This window comes from Molossus molossus, unplaced genomic scaffold, assembly GCF_014108415.1.
Source record: "Molossus molossus isolate mMolMol1 unplaced genomic scaffold, mMolMol1.p scaffold_m16_p_16, whole genome shotgun sequence".
Classification (NCBI taxonomy): Eukaryota; Metazoa; Chordata; class Mammalia; order Chiroptera; family Molossidae; genus Molossus; species Molossus molossus.
In genome coordinates, this window is record NW_023425351.1 from 67,466,524 (window position 1) to 67,492,379 (window position 25,856).

At 49.2% G+C, this 25,856-nt stretch overlaps 1 protein-coding gene across 8 annotated transcripts in view; it reads right to left on the bottom strand.

Annotated features, from left to right (window-relative positions):
* The window catches only part of ASAP1 (ArfGAP with SH3 domain, ankyrin repeat and PH domain 1), a 234,359-nt gene that overhangs the window by 205,037 nt on the left and 3,466 nt on the right, over nucleotides 1–25,856 (bottom strand). For 7 of the 8 annotated variants that reach the window (XM_036263734.1, XM_036263729.1, XM_036263727.1 and 4 more), the window contains exon 2: nucleotides 38–164. In XM_036263734.1, the coding sequence (XP_036119627.1) occupies nucleotides 38–163 (126 nt within the window). In that variant the 5' untranslated portion in view covers nucleotide 164. Of the gene's footprint in view, nucleotides 1–37; nucleotides 165–25,856 lie in introns of those variants that run through there. The other variant, XM_036263730.1, reaches the window with a different exon arrangement.

Here is a 25,856-nt window from a genome sequence, read left to right on the forward strand (position 1 = left end):
TCCCCGAGGGGCGCGCGGGGGCCCCGGCGCGACCTACCTCCTCCAGCAGCGTGACGGTGTTCCTGCAGTTGTGCAGCCGCGTCGTGAAGCTGGACGTGGTGGGCGAATTGTAGTCCTCGGTGGTCTCGGCGATGAAGTCGGAGACGGAGATCTGGTCCGGCATCCTGCCGGGGGGGCGAGACACAGGCGGGGTGTGAGTCACGGCGCAGGCTCCCGGGGCCGCGGGCCGCCCGGCGGCTCATGAACGCCCCGCGCAGCCCGCCACCCGCCGCCCGGCCTGGCGCGGCTCCGGTCCCCGGCGGCGGCGGAGGGCGAAGCAGGCGGCGGCGGCGCTGGGCGCGGGGCCCTTCAAACTCCGAGCGGCGCGCGAGGCAGGGGGCTCTGGGGGACCCGCCTCCCTGTGCTCATGCCGGCGGCGGCTCCTCGGCGGCGGGGGAGGGGACGGGCGCGGCGCGGGGCAGCGGGCCGGGCACTCGGGGCGGCGGGCGCTGCCTCCGCAGACGCTCTGACAGTCGGCGGCGAGGGCACCGACTGACTGAGCACACGCTCCCGCGGGCAGGCGGCGGGCTGCAGGCGGCGGCGCTCCCGCTACAGTCACGGGGACAAACAAGGAAGTGCTCTGCGCACGCGCCGCCGCCCCCCGCCGCGGCCCCCGCCCCGCCCCCGCCGCCCGCGGCCCCGCCCCCGCCCGCGAACCGCCTCCCGGGCCACGTTCCGACGCGGGCGCCGGGCGGGGGCCGCCCCCGGAGCGCTGACTTCAGCGAGCTCATGACGCCAGCGTTCGGGGAGCCGGGGGCCCGAGAAAAGTTGTCCGCGTTCGTCTTCAGTCCCGCGTGGGTGCGGCAAGCGGGCGGGGAGGTCGCCTCCTGCCGCGCGGGCCGCGGGGCGGCGTCGGGCCGGAGCGGGGAGCCCGCCCGTTGCCCGCTCGCAGCTGCCCGCTCGCAGCTGCCCGCTCGCCGGGCTCCCGGGCTCCCGGGCTCCCGTCCTCCTTCCCTCTGCGGGGCGCTCGGCGCCACTGGAAGCCTGGTTTGTGCGGCTGGCTCAAGTCGCTCACATGCTAACTGAAAACAAAATGACAAGGTTTTGACTTTTTACCGTTTTCTAATTTTTCATTGCCGATTTTTTTTTTTTAACCCGGAGGAAAAATCTGGGTCACGGGGTGTAAGACGCATTTTCCGAGGTGCAAGTGGTGTAAAACGCTAAGCAGATGCCGAATTTCTGTGGAAAAAGTACCAACAGACTGCTCATTCCTCGGCCCCGGCAGATGGCCATTTTTCTCACTAGTTCAATCGACGTAGTCCAATGAATCCATTTAATTTCTCGCCATTGATGGCCGATGAAATTGGTTCAAAAGAAAAAAAACAACAACTAGTCATTTGGGAAGCAACACAGGATTGGCTCCTGTATTTGGAGCCTAGGTAGTTGGAGAGTCATCCTCAAAGCCAAGGTTCAGTTAGATCTCTAGTCCGGGCACACACAAGAGGCACAATGAATGCAAAAATTGGTGGAGTGCCAATGGAGGTTTCTGTCTCTCAAAAACAAAACAAACAAACAAACCCTCATCACCCAGATACTCCCTCTGATGGCAGAAGGCTGGCCCTGTGGCCTCCCCCAGGATTGAGTTCCTATCTTGATTGGTTAAATGTGTCCTCCAGTCTTTAACCCCCAACAACAATGGAATACCCCCAGGCAGGGACCTTGTTTTTGCATTGGGCCAGGGGCAGGCCAGTAGCCAAGTGGTTGTCAATTCATTTAGGTATCAACTCCTTTACTGTCAACAAATATGTCCTAAGGGTCCTGGAGATTCTGTAGGGACAATGCCCCTGCTCTGGGGAGCTTACTTTCTAGTAGGACAACAGACAGCCAAAAATGTCAGATAAAGTGGATTACACATAAAGGAAGAAAGTGAAAGAGGTGTACAGAATGTTCAGAGAAAGCCTCTATGACAAGGTGACATCTTGAGCAGAAAAGAATGATAGGCTGAGTCCCAATGATACCCGGATGGGAAGGCCAACTGATTGGCCTTCAGTTGCCTCACATGGAGAGGGAAGATAGGGGTGCCAACCTCAAGAGGCTGTTGAATGATAATGGGTGAGAAAGTGTTTTGTGCACGGGAACACCATTATGAGAGTTGGCGGTGTTTTGCCTAACCAGGTCATCCTGCATCTGAAGGTTCTGTGGCTTGGAGCAAATATGGCCCCTACTAACTTGGGCTCATTAAGTCCTCAGAGCCTCGGTAACCCCATGCTACACCATGGAGCAGTAGAGAACATAACAGCCAACACATCCACTCCAAGAGGGCCTTCCTCTAGGCTGGACATCAATTGATTTTGCATGTATTCTATTCTTCCCTCTATTCCAATTTGTCATCTAAAGCCTGTGGCCTCTGCTGGGCTGGTATCTCTTTCCATCCTATATGTATAGCATATAGCAAAAGCCATACTATGGCTCAATAAATATGAGCCGTTATTAAAAGCCTAGAGTCAGTGAATAACTCTCTCAATACCAGGAGCCCTGGATTCCAGAGCTTTCTCTTCTGATAACTGATGCTGTCACCTTGGGCCTTGGTGCCATCACTTGTAAAATGAAGGGGGGATGTGTCAAAATGAGGGCACAGTTATCTTTCAGCTGGAGCTGAGTCTGTGCACACCCTCAGCCCTACAGATGAGAGAAGTAAAGATGATTACAACCAGCTAAGCTGACTGAGATGGCAACCAGCAAGGGATTTCCTTCTCTGCTGAATTTACCAGAGAGCCCAAACTTGCTGCCATCAACTGGTGTTTCGTTTTCATTTGAAGATTATGTTATACATCTGCTCCTCCTCCTCTTTTCCTCTGGCCAAGAAAGGAACGTGTGAGCAATGTGATACTGCGCCGCCCTGGTAAAGATATACCTCCTCCGACTGGTCTGTAATTAGAATTTCAAAGGTTCACACCATTTCGGGGGTTCATGGGCCATAATCCTCTTTAAATTTGAAACATGCCCCAGTGCAAACCATCTGCACCTCTCATTTTCTCAAGTGCCTTGAAAAGCATTCCTGGATATCTAAAAGCGAACAGAGTCTGATGTGGGCATAACTTAAAATGCTGCTCAGAAATATACATCCTTTCCAGAGCCAGGAAACACAGGCATACGCACACACACACTTGCACTTGTCTGTGCCCTGCTTTATATAAAGTGGGCATCATCTTCTTGTCATCATCATCATAATCACCATCAAAGACTGTTCGCCCCCTTGGACTCATCATACCAGTTCCTTCCTCTAAGCATTGCTGACGAGGGTAAGACAGTGGTCCTGGTGGGATGTTTTTCATCTCCTTGAAAAGAGGCAGTGGTGGCTTATTCTCAGGGACAGCGGTTGCACTATTGACACCACTGTCATCAGAGAAATTGGCTAAGTTATAGTTCCAGTTTCAGGCATCACTCTCAGCCACCTGCCAAACAACCAGGGGGGTGCATTTGCAAGAAGACTGACAATGTACCAGGGGTGGAGAGTGGGGGTGGGACATTTGAGTTGCTCTCCGGCTGCAAGAAACCAAGAGGAATTGGTGTTCTGATCAACAGCGCTCGCCAGCATCCCAATCTGATGGGATGGAATTACAGCACTGTCATCAAAGGGTCCCCATGCCTTCATGGGACAGGGCAGTGGGTAGTATCAGCAGAGAATATGCTTTGTGTTACAAGGACCTGGGTTTGAATCTTTACTCTGTCACTAATTAGGTTCCTCACCTGCAAAATGAGGGTAATAATAAAACCATGCTACAGGTTGTTACGTGAAATAAAATGAGATGTGCATGAAACAGCTGACGATTAGTGACCAATCAACCAGTGTTAGTTCCTTTGAGCTCTTTTACTGTGTGAAGTCTGACTTTAAAGAATCTCTCTGCATTCCAGGACGCAGATCTGTCTCTAAATCAGTCACCTGGAGAAGGAAAGAGGCGAGCGAGGGGGAGGCAGCCCCGCGATTCCCAATGTTTGGGATCTCTGATTAGGGAATCGTCTTCTGAGATCCAACATGTTCTTGTAAATATCCTTTGCGAGACAGATCCATTAGTAATGGTTTAGGATTTGGGAAGTGAATAAACAATTTCTAGAGAAAACGGATAAACACTAATTGAGAGCAGACGTGAGTTGAGGCCATAATAGAAAAGCCTCCTTTTCAGAAGGCTGTTTGTTCTGAGCAAGGCAACTTCTGGAGGATGGAACAGGGCAGCATTGATTCCGCAGGAGCGTGAATTACAGGCTGACTCTCATATGAGGAGGACTTGGGCTTCCATCTCTGCCGCATTGTAACCACTAGGCCTTGTTAAAGCAATGAACTTCTCTCAACTATTAGGACTTGTTAAAGTAATTAACATCTCCCAGCCTCAGCTTTCACCCCTGCAAAATGGGGCAATGAATAGTAACTATCTCTGATAATTCAATGAACTGAGGCACATAAAGTCTTTAGCAGGGTCTGAGACATAAGAAGACAGTACCTTTCAAATATAATGGGATATTGAAAACCTTATCTGGAGATGTAAATTCTGATATTTCTTACAAAAAATGTACTGAGATCTGCTATGAACAGACACTTTTGCTAAGTATAGATTTTGGACACACATACCTCCCTTTAAACCTCAGGACTTCATAAGGTAAGAATAATTATCCCAAATTTACTAGAGAGAAACCTGAGGCTACTAAGGTATAGAATCCTACTTTCTGAGCTCTGATCCGGTCACGGGGTGTTATGTATTCAGTGTCTGAATTCATTCACACCGCAGTCCAATATGGTAGTATTGCAATAATGGAAACTGAGACACAATGAAATCTTCCTGCAAGTCGATGTCCCTGAGCCTGGCAGACGAAATCCAGGCCCTTTCTCAGTCTGCAAAATCGGTCTCTTGCCTATACCTGGTATTATGCTTCTCCATTAGATATTTTTCCCAGCCCAGACAACCAAAGAAAGGATTCTCATTTCCTTATTTCACCTGATAACGTACGAATTCATTTTCTGTCTTAATGAAGTCACAGAAGGAAGGCAGGCGCGGCAGGGGGGCCGGAGGAGGACAGGGTGACTAGACTCCACGTGGTGTACGGCCAGACTTCCAGGCCATCTCTACCTGAGCTGAAGACCGCTGTTTGCATGTGCCTTGTGTCAGGGCTTCCCAAGTGCACTTGTGCAATTTCACGTCCCACTACTACTAATAACTAGTCCAGTCCCAAATGTACTCAGTACAGAGCGAGAGAGGCTGTACTGCAAAATAGAGCGTTCTCAGAAATAAAGAACACGGCTGGTTCGGAGAGGCAACAACCAGTCAGTGTTACCTCCTTGCTCCCTGATTGTGCCCTCTGATGGAGACAGGAGGAAAGGGGGCAGGCAGAGAGCTGGGAAATCCAGGAGACGCAAAGTGTAAATATCAACTGAGTGAACTCAGGAATATATCTCTGTTCTGTCCTCTAAAAGAATAACATCAGCCAACCATTACTGTGCGCGTGATGTGTCCTGCACTGTTCTGAGTCACGGCAAGAGCAACCTCACATGACAGTTGCAGCAACCACACAAAGCAGGTACCCGCACCATTCCCATTTCACACGGGAGGGAAACCTGACGCTTAGAGGTCACCTTGGCAGATGGTGGAGTGACACTGACCAGTCAGATGTCACAGCCCATGTGATCAGCCACTGCACTACACGCTCTCAGACACTGGTCCACAGCCCCAGGGTAATTTTCTGTGACAGTCTATGTGTTATTTTTTTTTTCCTCCTGGGGAACTCGTTACAAGCCCAACTCCAGGGCAAGCTTGTCTGGTCTGGAGGAGTGCTCCCCGGCCCCAGGCCCCAGCTGGGATTCATCTCTGCTCCAGATGCAATGCAGCCTCTCTCACTGTGCATAAGCAAGTGGAGGATGTTGGTACCGCTCAGAGGGACTTCACATCTGTGCACACATGACACACAGAACCTCTCCAGTGACAAGCAGCTCTGTTAGTGGCAGTGCTCGGCTCAGAACTCAGATCTTCCTCCCGAGTTTCCTACACTGCAAAATTCCCTGAGTACAGATCCCTGAGGGCACTGGGAAATAAATCGTATCCTTCTCTGTGTCACCCACGTCCCCCAGGAACTAAGGGAGGGACAGGAGATTCCTGGAGCCCAGGCGTGGCATGGACAAGCACCATCTGCTGAAATCTCCCCAGTGGCCTGGGGGGCACCATGCTTTCCACTGAGAGAACTCAGACATGTACCACCTCCACCAAGTCAACGGCTTCTAAGTGGAAAACTGCTCTTCACAGCCAGTCTGCATCCCACCCTGAAGGCTTTTCCTTGCCCACAGAAGGTACTGCCTAGAACAGGTGCCCTGTGAACCCCCAATAAATGGGATTGGGATTGAACCGACGGCCTTTTATGAGCTGCAATCTTTCTGACACAAGTAACCTCCAGTGAAGAAAGGGTGGGCTGTGCCGTGGGGTTCCTAAAGGCTTGCGATCTGCAGGAGTGAGGGCTTTTAAAACTTAGTTTATTTCTGAAAAAAAGAAACATGAAACTGAAAAATGAGAAAAACTTACAGAACATCCATGTTTCTTATTGTTTTGTGAATTTCTTTTGTTTTTCGTTTAGTTTTCACACTTAGCCGTGCCCACTGCTGTGCTCTCAAGACTGAGACTATGCCTCTTTTAGAGCCCTTTTCCGTGGTACCATTTTCCAAATATTTCTATTTCGCCAATGAGACTGTGAGCTCCTTGGGACCAGGGAGTTATCCATGCGCTGTTACAGCCCCAGAGTCCCAGGTGCTTACGCGATCATTATTGAATAGACAGAGAGAAGAATGAATGAATGAACGAACCAATGAACAAACTAACACTCAGAGGAGTGTGAGAGGAATCAGGAGAGGAGAAACAGAAAGAGGAATCCCAGTTCATAGAGTCTCTTCCATCAGCTAACGTCATCATAAACCCCCATGGCCAGAAAGGTTTGCAAAGATGATGTGGTTTCTGGTCCTTCAACTTTTCTGATGAGGAAACCCGTTCCCGAGTGGTTGACTTACAGTGTTCCCGGGCAGATTTCTGGGGAACCAGGGCCAGATCACAGGTATCCTGGTTCCCCTTTCCCAGCTACATTCCAAGGAAGGGATTAAAGACCTTGTCTTCAGAGAAACATCTGAAAATCCCATTTAAGAATGGATCATGTTTGTCTTTGCATCGTGCTATCGAGGAATGCCTACAGACATTGGCCTGTACTTTAAAAACTGTAACCATATAAAACTTGGCACAGGCTCACCTAACTGAGTACCCTGATCTGGAGCAAGAAGACAGAGAGGATACTGAGACCAGAGCAATGCTCCTGCCTCCTTTTTCATTCGCTTGTCTCGTTCTCTTCTTCCCTGCTCTCCAAAGCCGATGAAGCTGTGGAGCTCGAGGGCACTCAGTGCTGGTGGGTGGCCCTTCTGAGTCCTCATCCCACCCCTTGCCCTTGCTTCGGAGCCCCTTTGTCAAAGAGCAGTCGGGAGAAATAAGGATAGAGGTGCTTTGTGACCTTAGCCATGGCAGTTGCTATGCATGTAAACAATCTACCCTACCTCTGCGCCCCGCAGGGGAGGTTTCTCCTCTGGCCAAGTCCACCTGCCTGGCCTGAATGGCAAGTTCCTCCCCCCTGGGCACTTTCAGATACAAGACCAGGGCCTCCTGGTCCCTAAGGAACTCCCCAACGGGTGCAGAGGCATGAGGATGGAACCCATCAGTTCAGTTCCATCCCACAGTTACTACGCAGCAATAGAACCTTTCCAGTGGCTAAGAGTATGCAGTGTGAATTCAGATGACCCGGTTCAAATCCCAGCTCGGCCACTTAATAGGGAGTGTCAACTTTAGACAAGTTACATAATGTCAGTTTCTTTACCTTTAAAAGGAGGATAATGAGAAGATCTCCCTCATAAGGTTGTTGTAGGGTATAAAGGAAATGATCCATGCAAATCCTTAGCACAGAGCCTGATATATAGTCAATGATCAATAAATGTTAGTTCCTAATATCATTATTGGTATTCTATACAGGTCCTATGCTTGACTCTTCAGGAGCCAAAAAGATACACAGGACACAGCTCCTGTCCTCACATGTAGGCAGAGATACAAGTTTTTAGCACAACTGATAAAGTGCCCAAAGAATTCAAACAGAAAATAAAAGTGTATTTCAAATATGTGACCTATGAATGTCAAGTCCAAAGAAAGGTCATTTCTTTTTTTTTTAATCCTCACCTGAGGATATTTTTTCCATTTTATCTTCAGAGAGAGTGGGAGGTGGGGGGTGGGGGAAACATCAACGTGAGAGAGACAATTGATTGGTTACCTCCCGAATAACCCCAACCAGGGCCGGGACCAAACCACAACCCAGGTACGTGCCCTTGACCAGAATCGAACCCACGACTCTTTGGTCAGCAGGCCGACACTCTAGCCGCTGAGCCACACCAGCCAGGGCAAAGGGTCATGTCATATATGGATATCTCTGATTTGCCCAAAGCCCAGCCAGACCTATTTGTGTGGGCACTTTTCAAAACTGCTGATCACCTGCAACACTCGTCAGGAAGAAAAACCGGATTAATGACAGCTGTTTGTGATTTTAGCAGAGCTGGAGCACGGGATGCCAGCGAGCTCAGCTCCTTCTCCTTGGCCAAATCATCTCATGTCCTTTGGCTTCACTTTCCTGGTAGTTAAAACCAGAGCCGGGGACAGAAGCTCTCCCAGGTTCTAGGGCACTAACATCCTATCATTCGATGAATTCACTTCGGACCATCAGTGTTACAACCAACCCCAGACACCACAAGGCGCCCAGCTCTGCCTGAAGAGCTGCTTGTAGGCCCAGAACAGTCTGGAGGTCATCAGTTCTCGACCCCTAAAAAGGGCCCCTATATTATAAGAATCTGTCACAGTGTCCACTTGTTGCCTTTCAGAAACATGCTTTCACTTGCAAATGTATCAGAAACAACATAACAATGAGCTGTATTCGAACAACTTTTTTGTAACTATGTCGAATGTAGGGCATCACTGCATCTGCAGAAGGGCCCACCCTCCTTAGAGTTTTCTTAGCAATGCTATTTGGTTAACATCTTTCTCAGGTGTGAACATTCTGAATCACATTAGGGGCTCCATTGAAAAAAAACAAAACAAAACAAAACAAAACAAAAAAACAACACAGCAGCCCTGGCCACTTTGGCTCAGCGGTTAGAGCATCAGCCTGCGGACCAGAGAGTCCCAGATTCGGTTCCCGTTAAGGGCATGTACCTCAGTTGCAGTTTGTCCCCGGCCCTGGTTGGGTCATGCGGGTGGCAGCCACTCGATGTGTCCCGTTCAGGTTGATATTTCTCTCTCTCTTCTTCCCCCTCCCACTCTATCTGAACAAAAAATGAAAAAAATGTCCTCGGGTGAGGATAAAAAAACAAACAAAAAAATACCTCCACAATTGCTAGCAAACCTTTTTTTGACAGACACATCTAGCTTCTGTTCTCGGTTTTTAATTTTGTTTTATATCATGGAAAAAATGAGTCCTTTTGCTCTGGCCTTAGAGATGTAGAAGTATTGTACAAATCAACTTGTAAAATTACTGTGTTTACATGGACAGCAGAGGAGTCAGTGTTGACTGGCTCTAGAGATAATTACTTTCAATATATTTCATTTCTCTTTTGTGAACAAACTGACTTTTCTCCTTAATGTTGGTTTTGGGAATTAACCTGCAATTACCCCCAAGTCGTTTCAGCATCTGGAACTTAGTAGTTCTGAGCGACCTTGTAGGACATCGACTCTATTTTCTGTCCGCCCTACACATCCCCTTCTCTGAGGAACTACACCCTCCTTGACTCCACGTAATTCTCTAGAGACTGTCAATCATATGTCTCCACATTCCCAACCAGAGGGCTGAACCCAGGCTGTCCAATCAGAGCATCCCAGTCTCCTGAAGGCTGCATCAGTGGGTCTTCTGATAGGCATGAAACTCAAGCGAGGTCAATCAGGGATCTGTGTGGAGGTCTGAGATGGATGCTTGGGTAAAGAGTGATATCCCTTGCCCTGGCCAGTATGGCCCAGCTGGTTGGGCATCGTCACATGCACAGAAAGGTCACCAGTTTGGTTCAATTCCCATTTCGGCGTATGGCAGGCAACGATTGATGTTTCTCTCTCACATCGGTGTTTGTTTGTTTGTTTTCTCTCTCTCCCTCTCCCCTCCTCTCTCTCTAAAATCAATAAAATATCATTAGTCATTAGGGAAATGCAAATCAAAAGCATAATAAAACAGCACTTCACACCCAGCAGGCTGGCTACAATTAAAATTTGAAATAATTACAATGCACTGTGTGCCTACTTTATAGAAGACACTGTTAAAAATGGAAAGTAACAAGTGTTGGAGAGGATGCGGAGAAACTGAACCCTCCTGCATGGCTGGTGGGAATGTAAAATGGTACAGCAGCATTGGAAACAATCTAGCAGTTCCTCAGAAGGTTCAACAGTGTTACCATGTGGCCCAGCAGTTCTCCTAGGTATATACCAAAGAGAAATGAAAACGCACATCCACACAAAAACCTGTACGCGAATGCTCATAAGCAGCATTATTCACAATAGCCAAATAGTGGAAACAACCCAAATGTCCACCAACAGATGAATGAATACAAAAATATGGTCCATCTATACAATGGAATATTATTCAGCCACACAAAAAAGAAAGTGCTGATACATACTACAGCATGGATGAAACTTGGAAACAGTGCTGAGTGAAAGAAAGACACTAGGGTTAGCAATTATATGATTCCAGAAGAGGCCTCCAGAGATGGCTGGGGGAAGGGAGGAAGGAGTGACTGCCAATAGACATGGGGTTCCTTTTGGGGAGTAAGGACAATGTTTTGGAATTAGACCATGGTGATGGTGATACAGCTTTGTGAATACACTAAAAATCACCGAATTATATACCTTAAAAGGGTAAATTTTATGTAAATGATACCTCAATTTAAAAAATAATCACCATGGTAATACCAGTCTGAGGCACACTCAGCCATTAATAATAATAACGATAATGGCTACCTGCATTTAGTACCTACTGTGTACAAGGAAATTTACAGACACGACTTTGTTTAAACCTCACAACAACTCTGCGAAGTAGTGATTGCTCTCCTCCTGTTTAATGGATAGGAAATTGAGGCTCGGAGAAGTGGTCCTGCAACTAGAAATTGGAGGAGCTGGGATTCAAACACAAGTCTATCTGATTTCAGAGTTCAAGCCCTTTCTACTACACTACAGTCTTTGTATAAATAGAACCTCGCTGGATGTGGCAGGGAAAACTAGTTATGTGCCCTCGATCTACTCTCCCTTTCTTCAGTAACAGAGCCTCACTAGACTCAGGGCAGTAATGTGTTCAGCTAAAAGCCTCATCGTCCAGCCTCCACTACAGCTGGTATGGCTGGGCGCCTGAGTCCAGCCAGTGAGATGGAAGCTGAAGTGCTAGGTAGGACTTTTGGGGAAGTGCCTTAAAAAGAGCTAATTCAGCAAGAGGAAGACCCCCTGTTACCCTCTCCCTCTTCTTCCATCCTGCTGCCAGCAATGTGGACGTGATGGCTGATGCTCCAGCAGCCACTTTGGATCATTAGGAAATATGATAAAGCCAAACCAGAGAGAGAAACAGCCTGGGTCCCTGATAACCATGGAAGGACCATCTGACTTTGGACTATCTCCAGACTTCTTTGGTCAGAGAAAGAGAAGAAAAAAAAAAAAAGCCCTAATTGCTAATGTGATTTGGAATTTTGTTGATATGCAGTTGAAATCTAATCCTCACTTATACTGGGCTTAAGAACATGCTGAACCAACTAAGACTGAACCAAAAACATCTCATCTCAGAAGTGGTCAAATTAGAAGAATTCTATCAGAGTCATTTTCTCCAACGTGTCCTCTGTGTTTTAGCTTCTATACTCAGAGGTGTAGAGAGTCTGTTGAATTATTCTGCGGACAGTTAACAAGGCTTATTTTGTGAAGTTATAGAATCACTGAAAAGGCTGGTCTCTATTTACCAAGTAGGGACAATACATATTAGAAGCACTAAAATGTCATCTCTGGAATCGATTCAGAAATACAGCCACAGAGGAGCCAACAGTCTGAAGAAGCAATTTTATTTACACAACCTTTGCACAAGTGGTTAAGAGAGAAGAGACAGGGCAGATTCCGAACAGGAAATAGGATGCTGAAGCTCAGAGAACACTGTGCTTTAAAAATCAGGGTTCTGCCCAGTCTTTCGAGGGCAATCATTTCAAATTCCAGAACTATGTTCCATGCCAGGAAGATAAATGGTAGTAGCCTTTCCACAGCTGAAATAGAATCACAGGGTTTTTGGTTGATTTATTTACATAAGGTAGTTTTGCTATTTATTAGTCGGTGTATCATTTATAATCCAACAGCAGGTCGGTATAGCAGTGTGGGGTCAAGAATGGGTTTCCTTTCATTATCCTTCTTTCTAGTTAGGGTTAAGAATTCAAGTCACAATGATGAAACATTTGGAGGGAGAAAAGATTTTTTCGCAGTCCTGTTCTGTAGTTTTATCTATCTGACTTTGTAAACACGGTGAATGACTAGAGCTGGCACCCCAAATATTCTTTTTTTTTAATCCTCATCTGAGGACATTTTTCCATTTTTTTGCTCAGATAGAGTGGGAGGGAGAGAGGAAGAGAGAGAGAAACAGAAACATCAATGTGAAAGGGACACATCGAGTGGCTGCCTCCCGCACGACCCCAACCAGGACCAGAGATGAATCGCAACCAAGGTACGTGCCCTTGACTGGAACCAAACCCGCGACCCATTAGTCCATGGGCAGATGCTCTAACCGCTGAGTGAAATCAGCCAGGGCCCAAATATTCTTTTTGAGGATAAAAAATTCTACTGTTTTGTATTATAGGCAGCATTCTGTGTATGTATACAAGTGAGTGAGAAGAGAGAGAATTCAGATTAAAACATATCACAGTCCTTTCTCGAGACCCTGGGTGGAATTTTTACTCCTTTTCCTTTCTTAACAGCGCATGTCTATACATCTGCACACACACATGTGCGCGCACACACACACACAACTACCTCTTCTAGAACACTGGAACCAGGAAGCAGAGAACCCCCCAGGTCCCAGGGAGCCAAGTTCATGTCTACAAAGCTCATGCACCAGATCCACGCACTCTAACCCCAGGGCATCCCTCTGCTCTTACTGGCGCTCCACTGGAACACGTTCGGCGAGCTGGTGTTCAGGCCTTCAGCACGCTGAATGGAGCAATCATGCTGGGAACAGTGAGAAGGGGCTACCAAGAAGGAGAAAAAAATACCAACAAAACACTGTAGAACTTTGCGAATGCCCACCCCCCAACATGAAATTCTAAACACATGCGGTTGCTAATGAGGGCAAACCCTCGGCAAATGCCAGCCTCGGTAAGAAGTGGTCCTCAAAGTGATGAACCTTTCTCATCCAGAAAGGGTTTGACAGGTGATGCTGTAGTCTAAGCACCTTGCCAGGTGCAGTTCTTTTATTTATTTATTTATTTTAATTTTTTTTTTCCTTTATTGATTTTGAGGGAGAGAGGAAGTGAGAGAGAGAGAGAGATAGAAACGTCAATGAGAGAGAACATCGACTGGTCGCCTCCTGCACGCCCCCCACTGGGGATCAGGCCCACAACCTGGGCAAGTGTCCTGACCAGGAATCAAACCGGCGACCTCTTGGTGCATGGGTCGACGCTCAAACGGCCAGACAGGTGCAGTTCTTTTAGAAGGGTTTTCAGCAGACCAGCAAAAGTAACTTAAAATAAAAAATATTTGCTGCCCAAAGGCTTTGCAGAAAATGCCAGTATCTCAAGGAAAGAAGCCATGGCCAAGCCGAGTGCAGATCAGGAGTCAAAAGACCTGGAATCAAATCCTGACACTACCATTTACAAACCGTGTGACATTGGGCACAAACCTCAGTTTGCCTCATGTCTACAATGGGGCTCATGGCAGCAACTTCAGAGGTGGTTATGAATACTAAACAAGCTAACATATGTGAGAATACAATGCTCGTCGCCTATAAATGCTCATTCAATCCAAAGAACTGAAATTCTGCTGTGTGTGAATCTTCATTGTTTTCCATGAAACGATTATTATAATTATTATTTGCTTTGATGCTGTCAATTCAAATGAAAGAATGATATGAGCCAGCAATTTCACTCCTGGGTGTACACCCAACAGAAATGCATACATAGGTTCACCGAAAGACACATGCAATAATGTTCATAAGAGTGTTGAATACGTAATAATCGTTGTATAAACGGCTCAGGAAGTAATCTGTGGTTTCAAAGTAACAACTCTGTGAGATGCTGAGGTGTACACAGGTACACGTCCACCCATTGTATTCATATCCCAGCCTACCTGTGGTTCTGAATTGATGCACATCCCTTTCCACTGATTTGTATATTTTATAATGCAATTTGCCCTATTCTCTGAGGTATATAGTGGAGTATAAATACATACACACACACACGTATACATGCGCGCGCACACACACACACACACAGAAGATTTGGCCCAGACCGTCTTTCACATCCAGTGATTCTAAAACGGAGCCACCTCTTCTGGCCAGATAATGGTCCCACATTCTGGAACCCAATAGTGACTTTGTCCCCAGAGCTTTCAAATCTTTGCCAAGGTTGATCCCAACACATACACATTCATAACAAAGGCAGACTAATGTCAACCACTCTAAGTAGGGAGAGGCTGAACAGATTAAAGTAGGAGGGAAATTGATATGTTTAGCTCTCAGGATGTAGCAAGCAAGAGGCTCGGGCTTTCAGACACAAACACATGTTCACGTGACACATAAACTGAAAGAAGAATTATAATCCATTTGGAATTACAGTTTTCCTTTTCCTTTAACGGAGCAAATGCGGGCTTCCAGACGCACACCCACGGTAATTTGGGCTGTTTCTCTCTGGCTGGGCACCATTCTTCACTGACATCAGTGTGGAGGCACAGACAGGGCCTGCTGACCACACAGCATGGACAGGCAGCCACAAGCCTGCGCTGGGAGCTCCACCCTGGGCCCCAGCACCCCCACGGGCCACCCTTCCCTCAGCTCAGGAATTCCGGCAGAGGCCTCGTGCAGCAGTGTGAGACTGAGATCTGCGTGGCATTTGTTTGCTTCTTACGTTAAAAAGAGTCTTGCCTGGCCGGTGTGGCTCAGTGGATTGAGTGTCATCCCAAGGACTGAGAGGTCCGTGTTCGATTCCTGGTCAGGGCACAAACCCAGGTGCGGGCTCAATCCCCAGTAGGGGGCCTGCAGGTGGCAGCCAACTGATGTCTCTCTCTCACATGAATGTTTGTATCTCTCTCTCCCTTCCTCTCTCTCTAAAAAATCAATTAAGAAAACATTAAAAAATATGTTGAAAAAAAATCTTGTTTTCCATTTTCATATCCAGGTTCAAATGGGGCAAGAGGTGAGAAAAGTTTCTTGAGAGACACTGAAATAATCAGATGTCTCGAGGTTAGAAGGCTTTCCCACCCTCTTCCCTCCGCAAACCTTAGAGATAGCATGAACAGACACACAGGCACACGCAGAAATAGCACGGGCAGACACACACACAGAAATAACACCGACACATGCACACTCAGAAATAACACAAACACACACACACTCAGAAATAACACAGACACACGCACATGCACACTCAGAAATAACACAGACAGACACACAGGCATACTCAGAAATAACACAGACACACACATGCACATGCACACTCAGAAATAACACAGACACACAGGCACACTCAGAAATAACACAGACAGACACACACGTACAGAAATAACATAGACACACACACTCAGAAATAACACGGACAGACACATGCACATGCACACTCAGAAATAACACAGGCAGACACACCCATACAGAAATAACATAGACACACACACACTCAGAAATAACATGGACAGACACACATGCACACTCAGAAATAACACAGACACACACATGCACATGCACACTCAGAAATAACACACACACTCAGAAATAACATAGACACACACATGCACATGCACACTCAGAAATAACACAGACACACATGCACACTCAGAAATAACACAGACATGGACATGCACACTCAGAAATAACACAGACAGACACACATGCACACTCAGACATAACACAGACACACACTCAGAAATAACAGACACACACACTCAGAAATAACACAGACAGACACACATGCACACTCAGACATAACACAGACACACACTCAGAAATAACAGACACACACACTCAGAAGTAACACAGACACACACACACTCAGAAATCACAGACACACACATACTCAGAATCCTAGGTCCACACATGACTGGCAAGCAGACACTGGGGAAGAAGCCTTTGTACTTAAGATCACTCATGATTTACTCTCTGGCACACACGCCAAGCACCTGGCTGAAGAGCAAGGCCGAGCTGGGCCCCCAAGGAGCCTACAGACACATAGAGTGCAGGGGGCCTGCCAAGCCCACTGGCTACCTTCCCTGTCCCGCTCCGGACCCCAGGGGCCTGATCTGCTCAACACATTACAGGGCTCCTTGGTCCTCTGGCTTTGGGTTGGGTTTGGCTAATGGGATGTCTGGAAAATGGCTGGAGGAATCAGAACGTTTAGGGAGGGGGTGCTCCCCCCCCCCCCCGGCTCCTGCCACTCAGCTGCCGTCCGAGGGCCCTCACACAGCCTCTCCGGGAGTGCCCCATCCCAGGCGGTTTCCCGACCCCTCGCCCACACATCTCAAATGAGTCCCTTAAACTCGGCTCAAATGATCCTATTTTGAGCGTTCCATCTGCTTCCTGCTGGGACCCGGACTGATCTGGGAGGCAGAGTAAACAGAAGGGCAGGATAATGCAATAAAAGACAATGCAGTTTCCCAACGAAGGAGGGCAGCTCCGGGGTCTGACTGCTGGGGTCGACATCCTGGCCCGTCACATACTGTCAGCCTCGTCAATCCTGTTCCCACCTCTGAAAAGCGGGGTTACAACTGGTACCTATTTCACAGGGCGGCACACGGCCTAAGTGAGATAATTCACGTCCTGGTTAGCTCAGCCTCTGACCCTTCATCAGTGCTGACAGACACTAGGATTCTTAGAGTTAAGGTGCAGTCCCTTCGACATAATAAGTGCCCAATGCGTGTCTGTTGAATGACTGAGATGCTAGGAGGAATAAGTACAGGGGACATGAAGAATCTGGAAGGACTGCCTGGAGGAGGTCGTGCTGAGCTGCCTCCTGGAAGAGGAGTAAGCAAGTCAGATGGCAAAGGGTTTTCCAGGCAGAGGGAATAGCAAGAGCAGGTGGGCGGAGGTCTGACAGGTGTATCGGACGTGGGGCCCACCAAGTAGCTCGGTGCAATGAGAGCGGGGGACGTGTGCGAGGAGGGATAGGAGCCAAGGGCAGAGGGAAAGGCAGAGCTGCCTGGGAAGGCCTTGGATGTCATGCCAAGGAGTTGGTCTTTGCCTTGGAAGCAAACCGAGCTTCTAGGCTGGCAGTGGTCAGGAGCAGGTTTGACGCAAGGTTCACTTTTGACTCCCTGACCTGGCACAACACGAGCACACAGTAGGTGCTTTGCATGCTTGTTGAAGAATGGACACATGCCAGCAGTTCTGTACAGTGAGATTTACCACCTCCCTCCCTCCAACACACACACGCCAACATATAACATGCCACGCTCCAGGCAACTTGCCAGTCACAGGTCTTCCCACATGTTCCTCATCTGATCGCATTAACATTGTGTCCCGCTGCAGGATAATAAAGAGTGTATTTGGTCTTTGTCCCTGGTTCCTGGCACAGAGCTCCGGACACCCTTGGAGTCCGCAGAAGGCAAAAGGGTCTTTTGTATCCTAATGAGATGACTCCCAGGTAGAGGGCTAAACAGCTTCAGGATGGTGACCGGACAGGGCCCAGGGAGGGGGGAGGGGCTGGACTTCAATCACCAATGGCCAGTGATTTAGTCAGCCGGGCCTGTGTAATGAAACCTCCATGAACCCCGGAACACTGGGTGGGCGATACATCAGTGTGCTGGAGGGCAGGGACCGAACACAGCACGGAAACTGTGTGTGCCCCCCAACACCCCACCCTGTTCTTGTCTTCTGTTTGACCCTCCTGAGTGTACCCTCTATGAAAAACCAGGACGAGTAAGCAAAGTGCCTTCCCGAGTTCAGTGAGTCACTCTGACAAATTACACCGTGAGGGGGTTGGGGAGCCCTCTGAGCACAGGTACCCCCGAGACTTGTGTCTGGCACGAGCGGCGGGGGCAGTCCAGTGGAACGGAGCCCCTCACCTGGGGGTCTGTGCTGACTCCGGGGGGTTAGTGTCGGAACTGAACTGATTGTCCAACACCCACTGGTGTCTGAGAGTGGGAAAGATGCCTGGGGTCAGAGGTGGTGTGAGAAAAAGAAGACACTGCCCCATACACTCAGTGTCATGGCTGGACACATGCTGGACACTCCCTCCTTCCAGCTGTGAGACACCCCCGGGACCCACTGGCGGAATCGCATAGGACAGGACTCATCTGGGCAGCTCTGATCTCACTGACTCAGCTGCTGACTCAACTGTCCCTCTGGGTGTGGCAGCCGGAAGCACTCGGACCAGTCAGACACCATGCCCCATGCCTGGCACAGGGGCCTTGTTCCTTGTCCTCTGGCTCACAGGTTCAGAGGAAATTGGTTTTAATTAAGTCCATGCCCCTGCCACTCACCCTCACACCTGTACCCAGTGACGTGCTGGACAGGAGACCCCTCTGGTTCTCCTTCTACTGAGCATCTATGCATCTCAGGCTGCGTCCCCCAGAAGCAGAGCCTGAGACAAAGATTTCAGGGAATGATCCCAAGTGGAAAACAGCTGTTACTATTCAGTCCCTGCATTAAAAAAAATTAAAAAGAGCCCTGGCTAGTTTGGCTCAGCAGTTGGAACATCGGCCCGTGGACCAGAGAGTTCCAGGTTCGGTTCCCGCTAAGGGCACGTACCTCGGTTGCAGTTTGTCCCCGGCCCTGGTTAGGGTTGTGTGGGTGGCAGCCACTCGATGTGTCCCTCTCTTTCTCCCTCTCTCCCTCCCACTCTGTTTGAAGATAAATGCAAAAATGTCCTTGAGTGAGGATAAAAAAATAAAAAGAAACAGGTGAAATTGGTTTTAATAATAAGTGTCACTTAAACCCAATACGTCCCCAATATTATCATTTCAACATGTGATCAACAGAAAAATTATGAATATCACAGTTTGTATCCTTTTTTATTTTTTTCAGACGACGTCTTTGAAAACCGGTCTATTTTATACGTACCGGGCATTTCCATTCAGACCAGCACGTGTCGTCTTTCATAGCCACAGGTGGCTGGTGGCTGCCATGCCGGAAGCAAGGCGTTTGGGCCCAGTGAGGAGCATGGACTCAGGGCAGACGGGATAAACACAACGACCACGGACCTGGAGTAAAGCGAAGGCACCTTCCCAGCGCTCCGGACTCCAGTGTACAATCAACTCACTTCCGATTCTAGGTCTCACAGGGTCTCCAGGCCTTACCTGGCTCGGCCCCGAGCCTCACCTGCCAAACCTTCCTCCTCTCCGCCCACACCACAGCCTTGCTTCTTGTCACTCCTGGGACATGTCACCATCGCACCTGCTCTCCTCACCTGGCACCCAGGCGTCTTCGTGCCTCCTCCCTGTCATCTTCATGTCACACGACCCAGGCTCCCTCCTCCTGCACACTCTCTGCCTTGTTTGTTTGTATTTAAAATTTTTTTTTTTACAACTTTTTTTGGTACGTGCCCTTAGCGGGAATTGAATCCAGGTCTCTCTGGCCCGCAGGCTGACGCTTCAACCGCTGAGCCAAACCGGCCAGGGCTGTATATTAAAGTTTTTAATTTAATTAAATTTTTTATTTTTCAGTTGACATTCAATATTCTTTCATATTCGTTTCATGTGTACGGTATAGTGATTAGACATTTGTGTACTTGACAGAGTGATCCCCCCATGTTTCCAGTACCCACCTGGCACCATTCATGGTTATTACAATACTATTGACTGTGGTCCTTGTGCTGGACTTCACATCCCCAGGACTACTGTCACTACCAACCTGTACTCCTCAATCCCTTCCCCTTTCCACCCCGCCCCCAGGGCCCCCGATGCCCCCCATCTGATGACCTTTATTTGGTTAAGTCACACACCATATAAATGACCTTTTTTGTTACTATTAGAGTAGTCCCCCTTATCCGCAGTTTTGCTTCCACAGTCTCAGTCACCTGTGGTCAACAGTTTGCAACAATCGATTGAAAAATAGCCGAGATAAAACAATGTATAAGCTTTATTTATTTGTTTATTTTTAAATCCTCACCCGAGGATATTTTTCTATTTATCTTCAGATACAGTGGGAGGGAGGGAGAGGGAGAGAAAGGGGGAGAGAGAGAAACATCAACATGAGAGGGACACATCGACTGGTTGCCTCCCGCATGACCCTGAGCAGGACCGGGAATGAACCACAACCGAGGTACGTGCCCTTGACCGAAATCAAACCCGCGACTCTGGTCCGTGGGCTGACGCTCTACGGCTGAGCCAACCTGGCCAGGGCAACAAGGTATAAGCTTGAAACTGGGCACGGTTCTGAGACCCTCGCCTCACCATGCAGGCTTCTCATCATCTCACATCACAAGAAGGGCGAATCCAGGACAAGCAGATATTTTTAGAGCAATCGCATTCGTACAACTTGAATTCTAGTATATCGTTACAATTATTCTGTTTTACTGTGAGTTATCATTGTCACTCTCTTACCATGTCTGGTTTATCAATTAAACTTTATCGTAGGAATATATGTATAGGAAAAAACACAGTATATACAGAGTTCGATACTATCCGCAGTTTCAGGCATCCATGAGGCATCTTGGAACGTACCCCCCTTGGATAAAGGGAACTACCGTACTGATTGATTTTACTGTCTTTTCTGCTCCACTGACTCCCCAGCTCCTAGAGCAACGCCTGGCAAAGAGGAGGTACTTAATAAATATGTGTTGAATAAATGAATGAACGAATAACTGCTTGGGTAGAGAAGAAACAGAGCAGAGAGGAAGAATCAAACTAATACTGACATACTGTGCTTTCTTCTCTTCTGTATTCCTAGCACGGAGGGCCAGCAATCACCCTATAGGTGCTTGTTTCAAAACGGAAAAGCAGTTGATGTTGGGGAAGGGGCTGGGCAGCGCTGGTGGCTCCTTCAGCCAGGGAAGAGCTGGGTCTTGGGGGATGAACGGTAGCATGCAGGGTGGGTATGGCATCCCTGGCAGAGAGAACAGCATGTGCAAAGGCACCGGGGCACGGAAGAGCATGTCACATGTGGCGGACACATTAGTTGCCACCCTAAGTACCTCCCCCTCACAAAACAAGGGTTTGCGATCTTTATTCCCTCTTCCCCAGGAAATAACATGCCACCCTTGTCTGATGTGGCAGGCAGGCTGCTTGCTTCTCAGACCTCTCTCCCAAGGGGCTCCCCGAGCTCCAGCCCCCTGGAGGGGCACTTCCTGGTGGGTAGCACATGCCTGCGGCCACTGAACCTGAGACCCATGTCCACATTCCTGACTGTTTTGGGGAAAGAGAAACTCTGTTTACTGTGGATGAGAAGCCAGGAGGCTGTGAGCCCCGGCCCACTAGAGGCTGGCGAGGGGAGAAAGCCAGAGAATGAAGGCGCTGAGAGAAGGGCAGAGCCACCAGGACCTGCTGTGCTGTGCGCCTGGCACTGTGCTAGGTGCTTTCACGAACCGGTGCGCTCAAGCCTCCCTGCTGGAGGAAACCGAGGCTCACGGGCGTCAGTGGCTTGCCCATGGTTACATAGTAAGGAGCGTTAGACGGGTGAGTCTCAACACTTACAAATGCAGTACCATAACAGACGGAAAGGACTCAGTCCAGATGACCCCAGCGTGTCCCTGGATCCAGGAGTCCTGAAGCCAGCTCTAACCTTGGACTTTTCTTCCTGAAAGATGCTCAACTGACCCAGAACAGTATCCTAGAGACGTGACAGGGCGTGCCCAATCCCCCCATCAGTCTGGGTACCACGGGAACACTCAGGCCCCCAACTCCCCTCCAGGACAGGCCAGTGACCACAGCCCTTCGTGCACAGGCTGCACTCATCTGGACTCCCCTCTGAGCACCTGGGAAGGGAACCAGAATCCTCTAATTTTACATGTGCTAACAACAGGGTAAGTCAACTTCCCATCATGCCCCTCCAGGTCCCAGCAAGCACCTTAATGCCAAATAAGGTCAAGGTGATCCAAAAGCGATCCCAGACTCCAACCAGACGAGACACTCTGAGAGGAAATGGAATGGCCTCAAGTTACCAGCAGGGAAGGTCTTCTCTGATTAAAAATACGAACCACTCTCTACCTCCACCCGTGAGACAGACTGCATCGAAGAAGGACAATTACAACTTTTCAGATGCAACATCAAAGCGGTCGGCATCGCTATGTAATTTTCAACCTGGTCTGCAGACAAGCATTCATTCTGGGTTATAATGGTCACCTTCCCTTTCCTGCTGCCCAGAGAACCTCACCTCCCATCTGGTGATGAGGAGGTGAGGGCGGGGGGCACAAGGGAACTCAGCAGCCTTGGCCTCCACGTTGACCGCCACGCCGGCCACAGGCCTGAGCACAGAGCCTTGCCCACCACAGAGGCACAACCCCTCGCAGATCCGGTGAAAACTCCCTTTCCAGTCTCCTCCGTCACCAAATTCCCTGTTTGGGAATGTCTGACAACCGTAACTCACCCTGGAGAAGCAGCCAGAGCAGATGCTCAGCCCCGGTCTGCAGCCAGGGAGCCTAACAGTCAATGACGTTGCTGCTGCTGGAGAGAGCACAGCGATGAGCCTGGCGGGGCCCAAGGCAGCCAGTCATGCTAATGACCCGTCTGCAGAGACTGGGAGCTGGCGTCCCGGCTAACCGTCATCCTCCGCTTCACTCTGGTGAGCGCATCCTCACTTCGGAAGCGGTGCCTGGTGCTGGCGGGCATCCATCCTCAGGGAGCCTGTGCCGTTGCTTCTGAGCACCAGACCCCAGATATTCGCAGAGAACCCCTTGCGGGAGCCTTTGGTGCGATGGTGACCCACACAGAGCATGCCAAATCTCATTCTTCCTCTTTCACCGAGAAAATTGTTCTCTGCACAATTCTGTAAAATGCATTAGCTCATAGTTTCCATTTTAAACCCAAATCAAATCAACTTGAACGTGGGCTGGGTATCCCAGCCTGCCGTGTTCGCTAAGATTATCTTTGGGAGCGCTAACGTTGTGGATGACCCAGCAAGGAGAAATGTGGAAACAGAAACCAGGTTGTATTAAAAAGCCCATGTCCCATCCAATTTTCTCTTTCTTCCCTCCTTTTTATACCTGAAGTAACACTGGTTGACAACATATGTGAATTTCAGGTGCACAGCATTACAATTTAATACCCGGATATGCTGTAGTGCGCTCACCACCAGAAGTCCAGTTTCCATCCATCACCATACATCTGCCCCCCTTTACCCACTGAACCCTCTCCCCACCCCTTCCCCTCTGGTAACCACCATTCTGTAGTCTGTGTCCAGGAGTTTGTTTTTGTTTATTTGTCTCCACCCAATTTTCTTTTTTTGTTTTTTTTTATCCTCACCCAAGGAAATTTTTGCATTTATCTTCAGGTAGAGCAGGAGAGAGAGAGGGAGGAAGAGATAGAGAGAAAGAGCGACGTGAGAGAGACATACCAAGTGGTCGCCACCCACACGACCCCCATCGTGGCCAGGGACAAACGGCAACCAAGGTATGCGCCCTCAGCGGGAACCGAGCCCGGGACTCTCTGGTCCACGGGCTGATACTCTAACTGCTGAGCCAAACCGGCCAGGGCTCCACCCAGTTTTCAACCACTTGTAGACACATATCAGGACTGTCTCTCCTGTGACAGGATTCCTCTACAAGTAACAGCCCTGGAATGGACTCCTTATGCTCATGATCGACTTAGCAGAGGCCATCGCCTTGATTTCCACAGTAATGTGTGGGTATGAGCATCCACCCTGTGCCAGGCTCTGTGCCGGGCTCTGTGCCGGGCTCCGGGGTAAGGTTCGTGGACAAGCACTCATCACCACTGTCCATCGGGAGCTGGTGGTCTGGTGGGGGGTAGACAGGCACGAGTGAACCGTGACCCCAGGCTGTCACGAGTGCTCGGAAGAAAGCCCGCAGACGAATGGGGCGAGGGGGGGTCCGGGAGGGAGCAGCTTGTCGGCTGGGGCGCCACAGTAAGGGTCTTCACTGTGAGAAGCAGGGGTTGGGGGCCAGGAGGTGCGGGGGGAGGGGGCCCCGCAGGCAGGAAACGACACGAGGCGGAGTCCTGAGACCAGAAGGAGGCCAGTGGCTGATGCCTTTGAGGGAAGGCGGGGAGACAGGGTACAGGGCCAGATCCGGCTGGGCTCTTTGCAGGCATCGTAAGGGAACTGGACTGCATCCGAAGTAACATGGACGGGGCACGGGACCACTGGTGGGTTTCAAGCAGGCAAAGCACCTCCGGAAGGGGATGCTGGGAGAAAAGTCCGAGTTGGGTATATTAAGTGGGAGGTGCCTGCTGGACCTCCGGATGGAGATATTTGCGTCTGGAACTCAGCGCAGAGATTCAGTTGGAGATACCGTTTGGAAGGCGTCAGCGCACAGATGGTCTTCGACAACATCTGACCTTGGCTGGAGCAAGGGATACCCTACTTTGAGACCAAGGAAGAGGGTAGAGTCCAGGCCGGCCGGGGGCCATGGAATCTGGCAGAAAACAGGGTTTTTACAGGGAGGGAGCGGCCACCTGGGTCAAGAACCTCCTGGAAGCTGAACTGATTGTAGAATAATTCCAGAGCTTTGCGATTCGGGGTGGGGTGGGGAGGGCTTAGCTTTCCTCAGAGGCTGGGGAAGATACAGAGTAACCCGTGAGTACAAGTGGGGATTCTAGGCCCGAGGACTGAAATCCACTTCTGCCATTTGCCAGCAATGTAGCCTTTTAAAAAAAAAAAATATTTTTATTGATTTTATTTAGAGAGACAGAGAGAGGAAGAGATAGATAGAAATGTCGATGTGAGAGATACATTCATCAGCTGCCTCCTGCGCGCCCCCTATTGGGGATCGAGCCCACAACCCAGGCATGTGCCCTGACCGGGAGTCGAACCGGGACCTCCCAGTCCATGGGAGGATGCTCAATCCACTGAGCCACACCGGCTGGGCAGCAATGTGGACCTTATACAGCTCTCCAGATCTCACGAGCTTGTGTTTACAATGGAAAAAACAACAGTACCTGGCTCCTGGCCTCCAGAACCATGAGGAAGTACATTCCTATTAAGCCACCAGGTTTGTTACACGGCCCCAGGAGACAGTACAACACTGTTTAGTCTCTTAGCTTCATCGAGAGAAGATGCTAGGTTTTGTTCATCTTGGTATCCCAGCAGCCGGCACCATCCCTGGAACATTGCAGGTGCCCAGAAAGTGTTTGTTGAGTGAGTGAAAAAATTAATGGCCCTGGCCATTTTGGCTCAGCGATTAGAGCGTCGGCCTGCAGACCAAAGAATCACAGGTTCGATTCCAGTCAAAGGTACACACTTCGGTTGCGGTTTGGTCCCCTGCCCTGGTCAGGGACGTGTGGGAGGCAACCAATCAATGTGTCTCTCTCACATCGATGTTTCCCTCTCTCTCTGTCTTTCTCCCTCCCACTCTATCTGAAGATAAATGGAAAAAAAATCCTAGGATGAGAATAAAAAAGAAAAAATTAATAAAGTATAAACTCAGGAAGAGGATCTCTGCTAAGAGACTGGAGCAAATCAGGCACTCAGTACACATTTGTAGAATAGACATTTTAAAATGCAAGGAGAGAAGTTCA